Source organism: Fomitiporia mediterranea (assembly GCF_000271605.1).
Source record: "Fomitiporia mediterranea MF3/22 unplaced genomic scaffold FOMMEscaffold_12, whole genome shotgun sequence".
NCBI classification, from domain to species: Eukaryota; Fungi; Basidiomycota; class Agaricomycetes; order Hymenochaetales; family Hymenochaetaceae; genus Fomitiporia; species Fomitiporia mediterranea.
The window spans coordinates 1,638,200-1,654,220 of record NW_006760397.1 but is presented as its reverse complement, the minus strand read 5'-3'; the positions used below and the strand labels follow the sequence as shown (position 1 = coordinate 1,654,220).

The 16,021-nt window shown below is 34.3% G+C and overlaps 2 protein-coding genes across 2 annotated transcripts; both read right to left on the bottom strand.

The window, feature by feature from the left end:
* Positions 1–6,947: 6,947 nt before the first annotated feature.
* FOMMEDRAFT_160636 (uncharacterized protein) lies at positions 6,948–7,336 on the bottom strand (the record flags this gene model as incomplete). The annotated part of the gene is made up of 2 exons (XM_007270281.1): positions 6,948–7,066; positions 7,135–7,336. 2 exons carry the CDS (start codon positions 7,334–7,336, stop codon positions 6,948–6,950), a joined length of 321 nt encoding a protein of 106 aa, XP_007270343.1.
* Positions 7,337–9,392: 2,056 nt separating this feature from the next.
* Positions 9,393–12,379, bottom strand: FOMMEDRAFT_136510 (uncharacterized protein; the record flags this gene model as incomplete). Its single annotated transcript, XM_007270280.1, has 10 exons — positions 9,393–9,514; positions 9,581–9,788; positions 9,852–10,042; positions 10,070–10,188; positions 10,360–10,483; positions 10,508–10,802; positions 10,949–11,169; positions 11,228–11,272; positions 11,326–11,437; positions 12,275–12,379. 10 exons carry the CDS (start codon positions 12,377–12,379, stop codon positions 9,393–9,395), a joined length of 1,542 nt encoding a protein of 513 aa, XP_007270342.1.
* Between the last annotated feature and the right edge of the window lie 3,642 nt (positions 12,380–16,021).

The following is a 16,021-nucleotide window of genomic DNA, read 5'->3' as shown; positions in this document are numbered from 1 at the left end:
CACATTTGAGAGGGCAAATTCAGTATATTCAAGACCCTATGAGACTACAGTACTTAGGCATTGTACTACAGACATTCAGTACAGGAATAAACATTGTAGGAAGTCTAAACATTAAGATAGACAGTTGTATAGTGTATACAATAACATTTTACACTCAAAAGTACAGGCATACAGTGTAGAAAGGATTCTATAAGACTACAGATATGTATGGCACATGGAAAGGACTAGGAAACATGCATACAACCATTGTTTCAAGGAATCTAAGACACTATAGGTACAAGGCAATACATACATGGACAATTCAGAGACACTATTACTAATTCTTAGAGCCACAAATCAAAACAATGCTCTTAAGAAATACAGGCTGTTCACAGACAACAGGAATGTGTACCAGGACATCAGGAAAGGACCTGAGAATGTTAGAAGATCAGAATATAACCAGCCAGATAGTATTATGGTTTACAAGGTAATGCAAATAGTAAACTGTACAAGTAGGACAATCTATCAAGCATTACTAGACTATAAAATACAACTACTCTTGGATACTGAGAAATATTTCAATCCAAACGATTCACACAGGTATTCTATTAAGTTAGAAGGCTACATCATGTATCAAAAGACAGACATCAGCACATTGAGCAAGGAAAAGTGTATATACATTGAAGATAAGATGATACTGCTCCAGAATAAGCATCAGGCATGGAGATACATTGACAGTGATAGAAAGACACAGACATACACATACACAGTCGATTCTATTCAGTACAGGAAGGTATTCGAAAGCAAAGAACTGCTTCAGACAATTTCAGGACCAGGGGAATGTTCAGACATTCAGGTATATTGATTCTATAACATCAGAACAGACATTTCCATCTTCAGGATTGAAGAAACAGTCAGTAATGAGTATGATCAAAGTAATTCACATAGAACAATGTTCTATAAGGTACAATTGGATGTTACACTACAAAACTATTCAGTTCATGATGAAGAATTGTTCAGAAACGTCAGAACTAGATTGGAATACAAGGATCTATGGTATACATTGTATCTATAGCAGAACATAAGGTATTACATTATGAAATACACCTTCAGACAGTCAGGATTCATTAGAATAGACTCAGGATACTTTATTAGACATATTATGGACATTGCAGGCACTCAAATAGATACACTAGCACACATATACTCAGGATACATAGTAAGAATCAAGGTATTCAAGCTACAGGAGGACAATTACAACCTACAGGATGTAAAAACAGTTACAATCTATGTAACACAAGGATAGTAAGACACTACTGAGATCAGGAACAGATATGCATTGTATGGAACAAAGTACAGAAGTTCAGAGAGCAACTTCAAGCCAGAAAACTGGTTCAGAACCTGGACAATCCACACAATCTGCTCAATCTGCTCAAACAGATTATTACACCACTTCAAGGGAAAGTAAAGGCAATACACATACAGCCAGCAAATATCAGAGTGATAGTGAATTAGGAATGATTGAACAGACTATTTGAGCATTCAGGCATGATACTTCAATGCTACAGAAGGAAACAGAGCATCAGGACACTCCAGGACATCTATTGAACAATGATACAGTTCAATCTACTCTAGGAATGAGTAGTTACAATCAGTTTGAAGTACAAAATCATGCAGAAGACCTCTCCAGACACTCTAGACAGGTTTCAGGACTATACCAGACGTTTTACACTGAAAATGAAGTCATATTTCAACAAGAGGGCAAGAGGCACACACATTACATTACATACACACTCTTTGAGCATACAAGCTACATGTTTGAACATACATTTCTCTTACATGGATTGCTACAAAACAATTTTGTGAAGGACTTTGCAGGACCAGACAGTATCAGTACTACAGGAAACAGAACACATGATAGGTACATGAGGAAAGAATACATTGGCACAAGGACAAGGACACAGAAAGACAGGAAGTCAGCACTAGAATGTATTGATCCACACATGGATTTGCCAAATGAACAGAGAATTGGTAGCATACAATCAGGACTTCAGGCAGTGCTACTGTGTATACAGACAGGACATTTCATTGAGACATACATAGAACAATACAGTATACAGACAGTTACAGCATTCAGGAAAGTAGAGAATACTACTTGGACACAGTGTGATAGAACATTATGCTATGAGACAGTGAAAGTATACTCAGACGATTCAGGAATTGAATCAGTCGACTTATGAAGGCACAAACAAGTTGAGACACAAGGAAACAGTATGAGAACACAGCAGGACATTCATTGCACACTGAGATACTGTACATATAGACACATATCTAGTGATATTAGACTCATACATTATGATCTCATTAAATTCAAGACAATATTTCCATTCAAGGACAAATATTACACTCTAGGTTGCACTCTACAATTAGTATTTAGACATTGAGCTCAACAGGATATTCAGTTTTGCATCACAGTTTGTTATTGCAAGCAAAAGAGTACACATTTGGAGACATTCTACCAATACAAGCACAAGGCATTACATTTGCAGGAACTAGTCTATTGGAAAAATCAAGGACATAGCAGAGGAATTTTGGAATACATCTCTGCTATCTATTATTGCATGACTATTCTACAGGAGCAGAGAAATGCACAAGGTCAGCTAGAAGCCACAACACTAATACATTCTATTGAGGAAGAAGGCTATAGCTTTGTCAATCAGGGATTTACCTCTGTGCTTCCTGAAGATACAGGAGAAGAGAATATTTACAATTACCATACTGCTGGAATTTCCATTTCTGTACATATTGATCTACACTGTGTGTCTCAGAGTACCCAAGAGCCAAAACACTATATCTCCCCAGGAACTCCACCAATTCCCTTTGAAAAGTGTTGTATTAATAGCAACAATCAAGAGGCAACTTTCCTACTAATTGACTATACAGTAATAATGACCATGTTTAATTTTATTAATGTTTTATCTAGTTTCACATAGTTTGGAACCATACTACCTACTGTCCAGAATGCCACCACTGTCTCAATACACACTGGATCGACTTTGGATCAGTTCAGAGAGGTAGTACTACATTATGAGGATGTTTCCTGTATGCATGAGCAAAGTATTTTATTATTTACTTGTTACTAACTGTTACTTTAAGTAAGTTTTCCACCTTTTCTACTGATTTTTAGCATTTAGGACTAAATGCTAGAGGGCAAGTGTAAGGATTTGATTTACTGGTTTGTATTTTATTATTACTACATTGCTGATTGTGTCAGATCATTACACAGTAGGACCCACAAGCACATATATTCTCATTGTAGTTAGTTACACTTCCTCCTCATGTATCTACACATGTACCACCCTATAAAAGACAGTATTGACTGCTGGGTAAAGGGAATTCTTTTCCCCTGACCCCTCACTCAAGTACTAGGTTATCCTAGTCAGTAGTCAAGTGAACTAAGGGCAATTAGAATTCTCTTGTGAGGAACAGTGAGTTTCCTTACATACAGCTTTGTCTACAGCCTGAATCAACTTGTTCAACACTCTGAATCTCAACCTACATGCACTACTCACACTTGCTACACACTGTTGCAGTATGTCCACCTTTTCTCTCCTACTGATACTTACTAACTACTCTAAACCTGTCTAACAGGTGCAGCCTCAACCTCCACAACCTGCTTGACCTCAACCTACACACACACACAATTTGACTCACAGGTCCTGAGCAACAGCCAAACATGGTGACAAAGACTACATCAAACAGTCTAAGGATGCATTCATCCTTTTCCAACACGAATTCTGCTCACAAAAGAACAAGGCAGAGGCTGCTAGTAGTGTAAGGGTCAGGACTGTAGAAATAATGTATCATTTATTATTTTGTATTAAATAATTAAATATAATTATATTTTATAAATTATTTGATAAAAAATTGTATCCAAAGCAAAAGGAAGTGATTCAAATGCTTGTAATGGCTTATAAGCATTATAAGTAGATATTATACTGTTACAAATTAATAAGTATGTCTTAACCTTGTAATCTTAGGAAGTATATTATAATCACTTGTATAACTTGACAATTTACACAATTATAATTGTAATTGCCAAGTTTTAAAAGTATTCTTGTTTACTTATTTAACATTGTACTATCATTGCTTAACCCCCTATGAAGATTATATTAACATTGACAAATTTTATAAAAGGTACAAAATGTATAGGATTACAAGTGAATACAATACTTAAGACTTTTTCATAATGTACTTACAGACTAATAACTAAACTAAGTGAGTCAATTAAGAGATTAAGCTCTATCTCTAAATGTTCATTAATTATTAGTAGTCAGACTGGTCTGAATAGTTAGCTCTGACAGAATTTGTGTATAATAACTAGTAACACTCTATAATAGGACAATCTCTGTTCTTCCTTAATTATAAGAGACATTTATACTAAGAAACAGTTCTGAACCAGAACAGTAGTTCTGAATCTGTAACAGACTTTGTAGAACAGATACACAAGACTAGAGAGAATGTACAAGCTCTTTTAGAAAAGGTAGTACAGGTTATAAAGTAGAACTATAATTAAAAGAGATTTGTGACTAAGGATTACTAGTCTAGTAACAAAGTTATACTAGAAGCTACTAATCTAACTACAGATTGTCTAATAAAGAAGTTAGACAACAAGTACTTCAGACTCTTTATTATTAAAAAGAAGGTTAGTACCTCTACTTACAAACTCTAACTTCTAGTAACATAGAGGCATATATACTCAGTGTTTAACAAGGTTCTATTATCTTAGTACTATAATTCAGGTTTTCCTTTACAACAAAGACCCCTACTGTCTCTACCAGAACTTATTAGTTCTGAACCAGAATACAAAGTAGAGTATGTAGTAAATACTAAACTAGTATACAGAAAGCTTAAGTTCCTTATTTACTAGAAAGGATACTTAGTTAAAGAACACACTTAGGAACCTGTTAAGAATCTTACTCATACTACTAAAACAATTTAAGACTTCTATCAACTTTATCTGGGTGCTCTACACTAACTCTATCTTATAGATTTCTAAACCCTACTATTCTGACCTATACTTAAGTTATTAACTAAGTCTAATGTTTACCAATTAGGACAATTAGTTTTAGAGGGAGAGTAATGTTATAGTTCTCTACTCTTACACCTTCAGTTTTAAAGGTTCTACACTCTTCTGTACTAGAACTTAGGACTTCTGTCCTTTAGGGGTACTGTCTATAAACTATATACATACTAACTCTTACTACTACCCCTCCTTACTTTATTATTCTATTCCTTTAACTACTCTTTCATTCTTTGTTTATTCTATAGTCTCTTACCCTTTGTCTATCCCTTTATTCTTTGTACCTTTATCTTTAATCTTCCTTTCTTTCATTCTTTATAGTTTATCATTCTTAGTAGCTCATATTTCCTGAGTACTCTTATATAGTTTAGTATATATAGACATACAAGATCAGACTAGTCCTATAGTCTTAATCTTGTCTACTCTAAATAGTTCTGTACTCTTAAGCTCACTCTATATACTCTACTCTTGTCTCACTCTCTCTCTCTGTCTGTTCTGTAAGTTCCAACTATGTTCTAGTACTTGTGTTCTGTATTTCTGTTGTGTAGGATAGTTGTAGCCTAGGCTCCCTTACTAAGCCTTCAGGTCCCCTCTATACTGTTACTAATACTTACTATAATACAACTTGTGTTCTGAGCCTGTAATAAGTACATGATCTGTACATCCTGTAAGATAAACAGTGTGTGTAAGCCAATTCTGAGACTGTACACATTTGTGGTTCTGTTTACAAACACTTGTAATGTAGAATAGTTGAGTGTTCTTAGAATATGCTTTTATGAGTTACATGATTGTTCAGAATTGATTACTATGATTGTCTGCATATAATGTATAGTTCTTAGTATAATGCTGATTGTTTTAGTAGTAATACAGAATTATATTGTAATAGTAGAACTATTAGAGTAACATTACAAAACATGAAAAAATCTTGTATACCCTTCTAAATATAGTAAGGTAGATTAAGTATTAGTAAACTATACAATTAAATATAAATACATACATGTTAGTAGTATACTTATTTTAAAATTACAATATAGGGACAGAATTCTTATTTGAATATAATCTTATATAATTATTTAATATAAATACAATGTTATACAAGAGTTGGACAAGAATTACAAAACAAATACAAGATTAACCAAGTATTCTAATAACATTAGAAGGCATTACAAGTAAGTGGAAATTATCATAACTACTAATATTGTTCTTGATTTCTTAAATACTTGGAAGTTTTTTCTGCCTAGCAAGATAAACGTCAGAAAATCGACAAGTCCATTTTCCCACCAACTAAAGTGATCACGTGTGTGTTGGTTTTTACTTATCTCGTTTCACTTTGCCTTCTGCTTTTCTCTCTCTCAACATCTCTTGCTTTCTTCCCGCCATCTCTCCCCTCTCTCTCACGACTAGCTTCCACCGCAGAGTCTGCCGTTGCAAGAACAACTTCTTCAATATTCGCTGCCTTGTCCAACACAACCTGCTGCTCTACTGAACAACTGCGTTACATTGACCACGTCTGAAGACGCGCGCCATGGGTCACTACAAGATCGAGACTCACCCCAATAACGGTGCGTGCATCTCCTTGTCCCTCTCCATCCGCTAGCCTATTTCCATCATCCCGTTTCTCTCTCCCCGTGCTATTTTCTCGCGCAATTCAATTCGCCATGCTGACTCTATTTTCTCTCTGTCTCTCGAGGGCGCTGGTAGCACGAGCGCAACCGCTCAGTACATTTTCTCAAGGCAAGTTGTGTTCTCAGTTTTGCTTATGCGCTCTTGTGCGACGCGTTGTGCGGGAGCTGCAGTGCTAGTGTGACGCATTGACTGAGTGGCCCCGCTGCGCTGCTGTGCACTCGCTATAATTATTTCGACGGAGGCTAACGCCTATTTATTTTTATATCTCCTTCGCTGTCGGCTGTCGGTAACCACTGTGTGATGTGCTGCGCTGTCTGTCCGTTGCATGTTCTTGGCTGAAGCGTCGAACTTGCCCATGGCGTGCAGCGGGAGAACGGGCTGTTCAAGATCGCGTATCTTGCGTCCCTGTTCTCACACACCTGCCTGCTCTATTTTTGGAACACAACCTTCCTGCTCGATGTCAACGGCGGCATGTCGATTCCCTTCTTCGTCTGACGCGCCCTGACCGCCCCAGGGCAACTCCCGATGCCGATGGCCGATGACGCCAATGATGACGACGCCGCTGCAGAGGAACGGGCCGGCCAGCATGTGAAGCTGCACGAGTACTACTCGACCGACGTCGACAACATGGTCCAACGACACATCCATGTGTGTACATGTCTTTCGTGTTTCCTTTCTTTGCCATGCGCCCCGCCCGCTGGTCACCGCAGCTGGCCCCTTTCTCCTAGTCTTCACGCCAGCCATTGACTCATTATTTTATCCCTATTTCTTTTTACATTTTATTTTGTTTACTTTGTGTGACTGCTTGCTGACACTCGCCTGCTCTTCTCGCGCTCTCCCTTGTGGACTTTACTGTGGCCCCCCAAACGAACTGTGTAATGTGTGATGTGATGCAATGCCGCCCATGGACGCGTCGACCCCCGTATGTCCGATGATCGCCCCCAATGCACCACTCTCTCATATCGCCCCCCGCGCTAAATTGCGGTCACTGCAGTCTATCTATCCATCCTCTCTCGCTACCGTTCTTCTGCTCCTGCCCTCTGCACCCGGCCGCACAGCCGCACATCTCGCCTGCATTGTGTTTCACTACACGGCCTTCGCGGGCTTCCTTGGTCCCTCACAACGCCTGCACGCGTCCGCTCGCACTTCCCGTTACTATCACCTCCACAGTCTGTCTGATCAGCACGCTCCCTGTCCCCCTATCCATACATCACGCGTCCGGTTCGGTCGACCTGTATTGTCGTAATGTTCTGGCATAGCTTTTTCTCACTAGTTTGACAGGGAACAAGAATCTAAGCATTCAGCTGACTTTAGCAAGCAACCAGACAATGGTGCTCATGATGACAACCACAACAATGATGAAGGGCCAAGGCCCTCAGGTTCTAGAGGCACTTCTTCAGCCAGACAGCCTAGTGGATCTTCTGGAGGAACTATGGGAGGCAATGTGGGTATGAGTGGAAGAAATAAGAGTAGTACAGGATTTAATAGTAGTTCTAGTAAATACTTTTGCCTGTAATTATTTACTCAAGTATAATATATTTGTTTTCTAATTCAATAATGATAAAAAAGAATGATTATTGTATGAAGCATTTATTGTTTGAGCAACTCTGGTAAGAGCTTGTATTCTCACTCAAGTCTTGTATACTCTGACAATTTATAAAAGTATTGTAAATTTTAGAAGTCTTACAGACCTTCTAAAGATACATCTTAGTAGCAGATGCTAATGTAATGATTATTGACAGACTTCTATATCTTTTATATATTATAGTTATTAGAATAACATACAATGTATTGTCAGACCACATCTAGTTTTGTAATGAAGATAATCTAGGATTAGTATTAACTCAATTGTACTTCTAATTCTTCTGTAACTTTTAGTAATAGAGAGTGTAGATTGACTCTTATACTCTATTTGTGCTTTGTAATATGTATAATACTGTGAACAACTCCTAATAATGTTAATAAAAGCTCTGTACTCAGCTTCTCTGAATAAGTCATATACTGGATTTAGTAAAAGATTATAGAATATGTAAGTTATAGTCTTACTTTTTAACATTATCTACAGACCTCCTTCTCACATAAGGAGACTCTATCAGGTCCTAGATACATGTTAACAGATCAAATCTGTTTCACATAAATAGTATTGTTAATAGTCTCTATATACATATACTAAGAGAGAACTTATGAGAAGGCTACATTCATTAGTGTAAGATTATTTGCATTTTGTACATACAGGTCTCCTTTACACTCTATAAGAAGATGTAGGACCTTGTAAGGACAAACTCAATATTAGTAGTATAATAAAATGTTAGCTTACATACTTACTCATAATTCTATTAACTTACACTAATGCTAGGTTAATACAATGTTAGATAATACACTTGGCCATTCACTAAATCTATAATAAAAGCTTAGAGACATTGTTCTATCAATTCAGTACAAACATAAGTATATATTAACAATCCTAAAGTACTACATCTGATTAGCTTTACACTAACTACTACTATGAGTAAAGTATACATAAACACAGAGAAGGAAAGGCTTGTAAACATTTATAACAAAGTGAAAAAGAGTAGGCTGTACATACATTTAGTTAGAGAAGGAAAAAGCCTTACACAAAAGTAGTACATAGAAACCTGCTTAGTAATAATGACAAAATGTCTAAGGTTGTACTCTACTATTCTTTGCTCATTACCCTGTTCTACTACAACTGTTCCAATTTGAGTATAAGGTTGATAACATTGTAATTAACACTAGCAATGTTGTGCTCTGCTTCACCTCTAGCAAAGTTCATTTCAAGGTATTTATTAATCTGCTCCTTAATATCTGTGAGTTTTTTATTATAGTAATCCTCCAGTTTGTACAGAATCTTCATCAACTTCTACATTTGACCCTTAAGATCTGACAGACAACTAGTGAGCTCAATGCCAGCTGAAATGATAATATTTTCAACACATTTTGCTACATTAAAGTAGTTATTAAAATGCTTAGGATAATAGTAAGTAAACTGATTTGTCACAATTCTTACTAGTAATTCCTGAAGAACAGTAAGAATACACAGCAAATCATTAAGAACAACCTGAAGACCTTTACAAACAGTCTAGTAATCACACATCTTTACATTGTACTCTAAGGTGAGAAGCCTTACAAGCTCTTAACATACAACAGAATCCTTCTGAATATGTGTAGCACCTTCTGTACACACTTCTGTGTCTGAATCCAGTAGTTTGTCCTTAGTATTATTCATTTCTGTATCTTCTAACAGGTTGGTAAGTAGAGAGGAATGGTCACTCAGTTCTATACAAGGGCTAGTAATAATATTATGTAATCCTGATCCTCTAGACTCAGTTCCTCCTTAGTAAGAATGTAATCCATGTTTACTCTTGCCTAGTTTACATTCCTTACTAGAGTCTGGGTTGTCTGAACCTTTGTACTTCCTACCCTTCTTAGCTGCCTCTCTTGCCTCTCTTACCTCTCTCTCCTGTCTCTTTGCCTCCTCTCTTATAGTTTAAAATTCAATCCAGAGCTCCCTTAATCTAATACTGTCTACTACTTCTAAGTTGAACTAGTAAGGATTCTATAGGTCTACCAGAGTACTAGGCTTTACAGTATTCTACTAACATTCTAGTATTGTAGCCAGACATTCTAGTCTAGTACTCTCTACAAGCTACTTATAGTACTTTCTTTCTACAAGTTCAATGTTGTACTTCTGCTTTATATAGTATAGGATTATTATTAGGACAAAAAATCCAAGCTTACAGACTAATACAAGATTATTGTTTTCACTCTCTAGTACTATACTAATGTTACTATTGTAACTTACTGTTCTACTAATCTGGCCAACATATATTTCTGTAAAAGGAAGATCAGACTCAAGTAGTAGCTTGGTCTGATAGAGATACTTACTATTAGATTCATAGAACTTTATGTACACAGTATTGAGCACCTCCTTAAAACAAAACCAGAGGACAGATGTTCTAGACTGGTTGTACTTATTCATAATAACATTCATAATAAACTTGTTTAGAATGACATTTACAAATGTTATTACAACATAAAACCAACCTTTGTTAAGCAGGCTACATAAGAGTATTGTGTCTGTAAAGGAATGATACTACACATTACAGAACAAATTTAGTTTTGTGTAAAGGTAATTTAATAAGATGTGCTCACCTTGTAGGTAAGACTGATCAAAAGTCTCTAAGTCTCTGTTACTTTGATGAGAGCACCCTCCTAGTCATCCAAACAATATTTGATTACTTCCAGGGCTTGTTCTGTCTTATACAACTTCTTATTATGTTCTGATAGATTTGTATCAACCTTATTGTTCCTTGTCTTTAGTGAGTCTTGAATCAATTTCAAATTATTGTACATAATAGTTAAGTTATCTATGACCATTTTATTGTCTGACTTAAGCTTGCTTTCAGACATACAACTTGCCAACTTGTTATAAAGCTGTTCAAGATTGTCCAACCTTGTTACTAGCTCTGTTTAATTAATGTTAGTATATACACTAAAAATAGTAATAAAAGGATGTACAACCTAGCAATCTTGTAATAAAGTACACATAGTAAGTTGGGCAAGCTAAGTAATATTAATGTGGATTCATTTTGTTCAACAAGAAGCATAATGTGTACCTAGATCACCCTCTAAACCTCTCAAACTACTTGTTAGGACACTAGTAGTAGTTATTACTAACAAAGCTATAGGTCTGAGTAAAGAGCCTAAGTATAGTGTAGGTGAAGCAAGCTACACTATAGTAAATATAGATGGTAGAAACAGTTAAAAGAGAGGGGTAATACTATTACTGTAATAGTAGTAAGGGACTGTTAGAGGGACCTATACTGTTGTTAATGTTAACACACTTTATAAGATTAGAGATATTACTACTATTAGACTACATTCTATAATGTTCTAGTAGTACTCAATAATGTATACACACTACTAAACAGGTTGTATTGTTTAGTAACATTAAGGATTATTGTAACAGTATGTATGTGTTATTAGTTTAATAGCTAACAATGTACATATTTGAATTGTGACTTACCTGTTTACTACTTCCCTACTACTTTATTGTGTAGTACCACCTAAACCTTAACTAAGACATACTACAAACACTATAGTAGGCAAATGTCTCTCCAAGCTTATAGAGAAGGCTCAAAACACTAAAGCTTCTAAGGCACCTTGTAGAAGGAGATGTCTACAGACAAGACTTGGTACTAGTTATAGTTACAGTCAACCACCTCATTCTTCTTACACTCAGGAAGGAAGGCCTAGGGTTGTTAAACTAAGTAAAAGTAGTAGAACAGGTAGAGAAAAGGTAAGTATTGTTCCTATTTGTTAAGTGTATTAAAAATGAATAGTATTTTACTAAGGCTACTACTCACCCCTCTAAGAAGAAGGCCCTAATACTTTTGGAAGAGGAGTGTCTACTAAAGGGTGAAGGAGGTACTAGTAATGTTGAGCCTGAAGACAAACTAGAGTATCTAAAGTATGGTTGCCCTTAGAAAGACTAGGCAGATATGAATACAGTATTATAGGTATAACTAACTAATATGTATGTCACCTTCTATTACTCATACACACCTTTTCTAAGGACTTGGACTTGATTCCCTTTACTAGACAAGATACTGCTTCTACTAACCTGGTTGACAATAATAGGCTTTTTCCAAATGAACCAACAGAAGACATGTTTGTACACACTCTAACTGACAGCTTAGCCAACAGTACAATCCTCTTGTCTGATTCAGAATACAAAGAGGATAAAGGGAACAAAGGTACATTTTATAATGTACCTGTCATTACCCCTTACTAATAAAAGATTTAGATAATATTTTACTACTAGTTACATTAACACTGTATACTTGTTGTTTTAAACCACAGAAAAGGTTCAGTGAAAGTAAGGGTGAAGAAGTCAAGGTCAGTGTTTATGATAGAATTGGACTGTGTACAATAACTATTACACCTTTAAATACTCATCATAATATCCTGGAAAAGACAGTAAATATAATAAAGTGTCCTAACTATCTTGTAGAAATTAGATATGAAACAGTATAGAGTGTAAAGATTGGATCAAAGAAAAGTCTTACATACCTTTTGAATACTAATAAACTTGATGAATTTTGGGTTGTATACTATAAGTATGTTAAGAATTAGTAGTTTAAGAAGTACAGTTGTGCTAGAGATATTATCTGTAACATTACTTTCTCTAACATGTTAGATAATACTATAGTAAGTACAAAATTATAAATCATTAGTTTGTGGTTACTAAGTACATACTACAGAGTTAAGAAAGGGCAACAGGTTGTTCAGACAATGTATCTAAAGGCAAATCATTAAAGTAGGAGAACCTAACATTTGCTACAAGGAATTCTGTAAACAACAAGATGGTTAAAGTAACACAGTACATTCAGGATAGTATGTTTTACAAACAGTATAACTGTCTCTACTATAAGAAGTATAATAGGACCTATAGTGTTTATACACATGATTATGTTCTAGAACATATAAGGAAACTAGTAAGCCTTACACTACCTTCTGTCTAACTCTCCCCCCTGTTTGTATTACTCTAATCATTATTACTTAGATTCAAGGAGAGCCAAATGTTACTGTGTTAAAGGTTCTAGCTTTAATGTTAGTAAAGCTTCTTAATTACAAGTAACTAGGTAAGAAAGTTAGGAAGTTTGTTCAATCAAGCCTTCTTGTTACAGTAGGTAAGATTTGTCTGGTCACACCTGGACTAGAAACAGAGACTATACAGGAACCTACTGTGTATGTATACAAAACATTCTTTAACTATCCTACAATTTTGATCTGACTAAGAATGTGTAAAGACAATCTTAAACATAGTTGTAATAAAAACAACTACATAGTTCTCTTACTTGTCTTTGAGCAGAATGGCTGTACAAGAATTAATAACATTTCAAGAATGCCTTCTAAGATAATAAAGACATTAGTTAAGAGGTAAGGTATTATTACTATAATAGGGCTTGTAAATTGTGTGTATACATACACAATTAAAGACATTACATACATTAGGAACCTAACAAAGTATTCAATCTAATAGTAGTACAGAGTTTTTAAATGGATTATATAAGCTTTAACAGTCTTTCTTTAAAGTTTGTATATTAATTTGATTGTATTTAACTGTGTCTATTTACTTTAATCTTATAAGTCTTATTTAAATTTAGAGATACTCAGAGTGATAATAAAATGTACAACAGTTGTCTATACTAATAGTGAAAACCTGGAAATATAAGTGTTTATAAACTAAAGATTCATCTGTTCTAAACAGTAATAGATTATAACATAATATATGTTTGAGTAATAAAAAGGTAAGCTTAATTAGGTTAAAGTCAGGAGAATAAGCTGGAAGGAACTCAAGTTTTATCCCTCTATTTTATAGTTAGTATTCAATTATTAAAAGCTAAACATTTCTTACATACCTTACTTTAATGAGTTCTTGAATTTCAGGTACTTTGTAAATAGTACAATTGTTTATTATAATAACTAACCTTAGAGCTGAGAAAGGTTGCATTTTGGCAAGTAAATCATTAATAAACTCAAGAAATAACTCTATATTGAATGAGCCTTTAATAATTATACATTCAAGGATACCCTTTAGTGAAATTGCTAGAAGAATAGAATATCTAATAAAAGTAAGCTTTAGTTTATTCTATATAAATAAAACACTCTACTGTTTCCCTCTAGTAAAGACTTGCTTGTAACATGTATAAAGACCTTCTAAAGCCTATACTTGGTTTTACAAGTATGTTCTCCAGTCACATACACTCTTATTAACAAAAACTAACTGTTTAGGAGTATAATTTGTACTAATACAAAGACAATACTTGGCTCAATTAGCTTTATTATATTCAAGTACTTGTTTAGTAATCTATACACTAGTAAATAAAACTTATCAGTATTAATTTAATAATGATTACTCACATTCTACCTCCCTTATTCAAAAACCAACACATTGTAGAGTTCTCTATATTGTTGTTTTAGAGACTCTTATCCTACACTGTTGTTCAAGTGTGTTACAAAGTTCAACAAGGTATTAATTACTAGAATGTGTTACAGCTCTAATAAGAAACTAAAACTTGCTTTTGAGTGTTAAATATGATTCAATGTACTAGGTCAACTTACCTGAGTATTAGCAAAATTAAGAACTCTTTAACATCTAGCTTTTATTGTATGTGTTGGATTAACTTTACTAGTCTGTCTCTACACAGATAGAATATAAAAAATTGTGTGTTGAGAAACATTAGTTAAATGTGAAATTTGAGTCACATTAAGTTTGTAGTGATTATACATATAGATAATAACATTGTAAAGGTCTTTAGAAAGGCAAATACTACTAAGTATAGAGTAATAGGTAGGAAGGAAAAAGTGCTACATTAGAATCCATATTTTCACATGTGTAAATTAATAGTACTAGCTAATATAAGTAATTAATAGTATTTCCTATACAACTATAAACTCTTTCTTTGTAAACACAACTTGTACAAACTTTGTATAGTAGACTTAGACTGAATTAGTGAGTCCTACCTGTGTTTTAAGTAAAACAAGTTGTAGTAGGAATTTTCTATAAATACAGTGACAGATTTAATAGTTTTGAGTATGAATCAAACATATATATCTTTAATTACTGTATTTTATAAGACTCTAGCTATTATGAAACTCAGCACATAAGTACTATAGTATTAGACCTTTATTTAGAATTTTAAAACAGATTTTTTAGTACATTTCTTAGAGTGCTAGAATTTTGCAAAATATAAAGATTTTGTCTAAGTATGGTTCTTTTTTTTCTAAAAAAATATACAGTACATTTTTTCAATTTTTTTTTGCAAATTCATATACAGATTACTTTAAAGAAAATTTACATTGTTTAAAGAGAAAATATAGAGCAATATTGACAGAGAAAATAGAGGTTTTGTCAATTTTTCTCTTATTTTGTTTATAATGTGACAAAAAAAACACACAAGATTAGTGAGTGTCAGGTATTTTGAAAACAGCTATAAAGAACAAGTAAGAGTACTATCTAATTTTATTAAAGAACAAGTTATAAACTTTTATCTATAGAAAATAAGTATGAATGAATCTTAATAGACCTTATTACAGTTCTTTAAAGGTCTAATAGACTTTTGTTTCCTCTCTAACTTTGTAAAAATACTTAGGAAAGAGTTTAATACAATAAAACAAGGATACAGAGTTATACAGGAATATTTGTACAATTTAGAAATGAAAGTAATTAACTTAGACAATATTTCTAATAAAGATTTAACTAGTAGAGTATAAAATAGACTTTATCCTAAGTATTAGAGACAATTA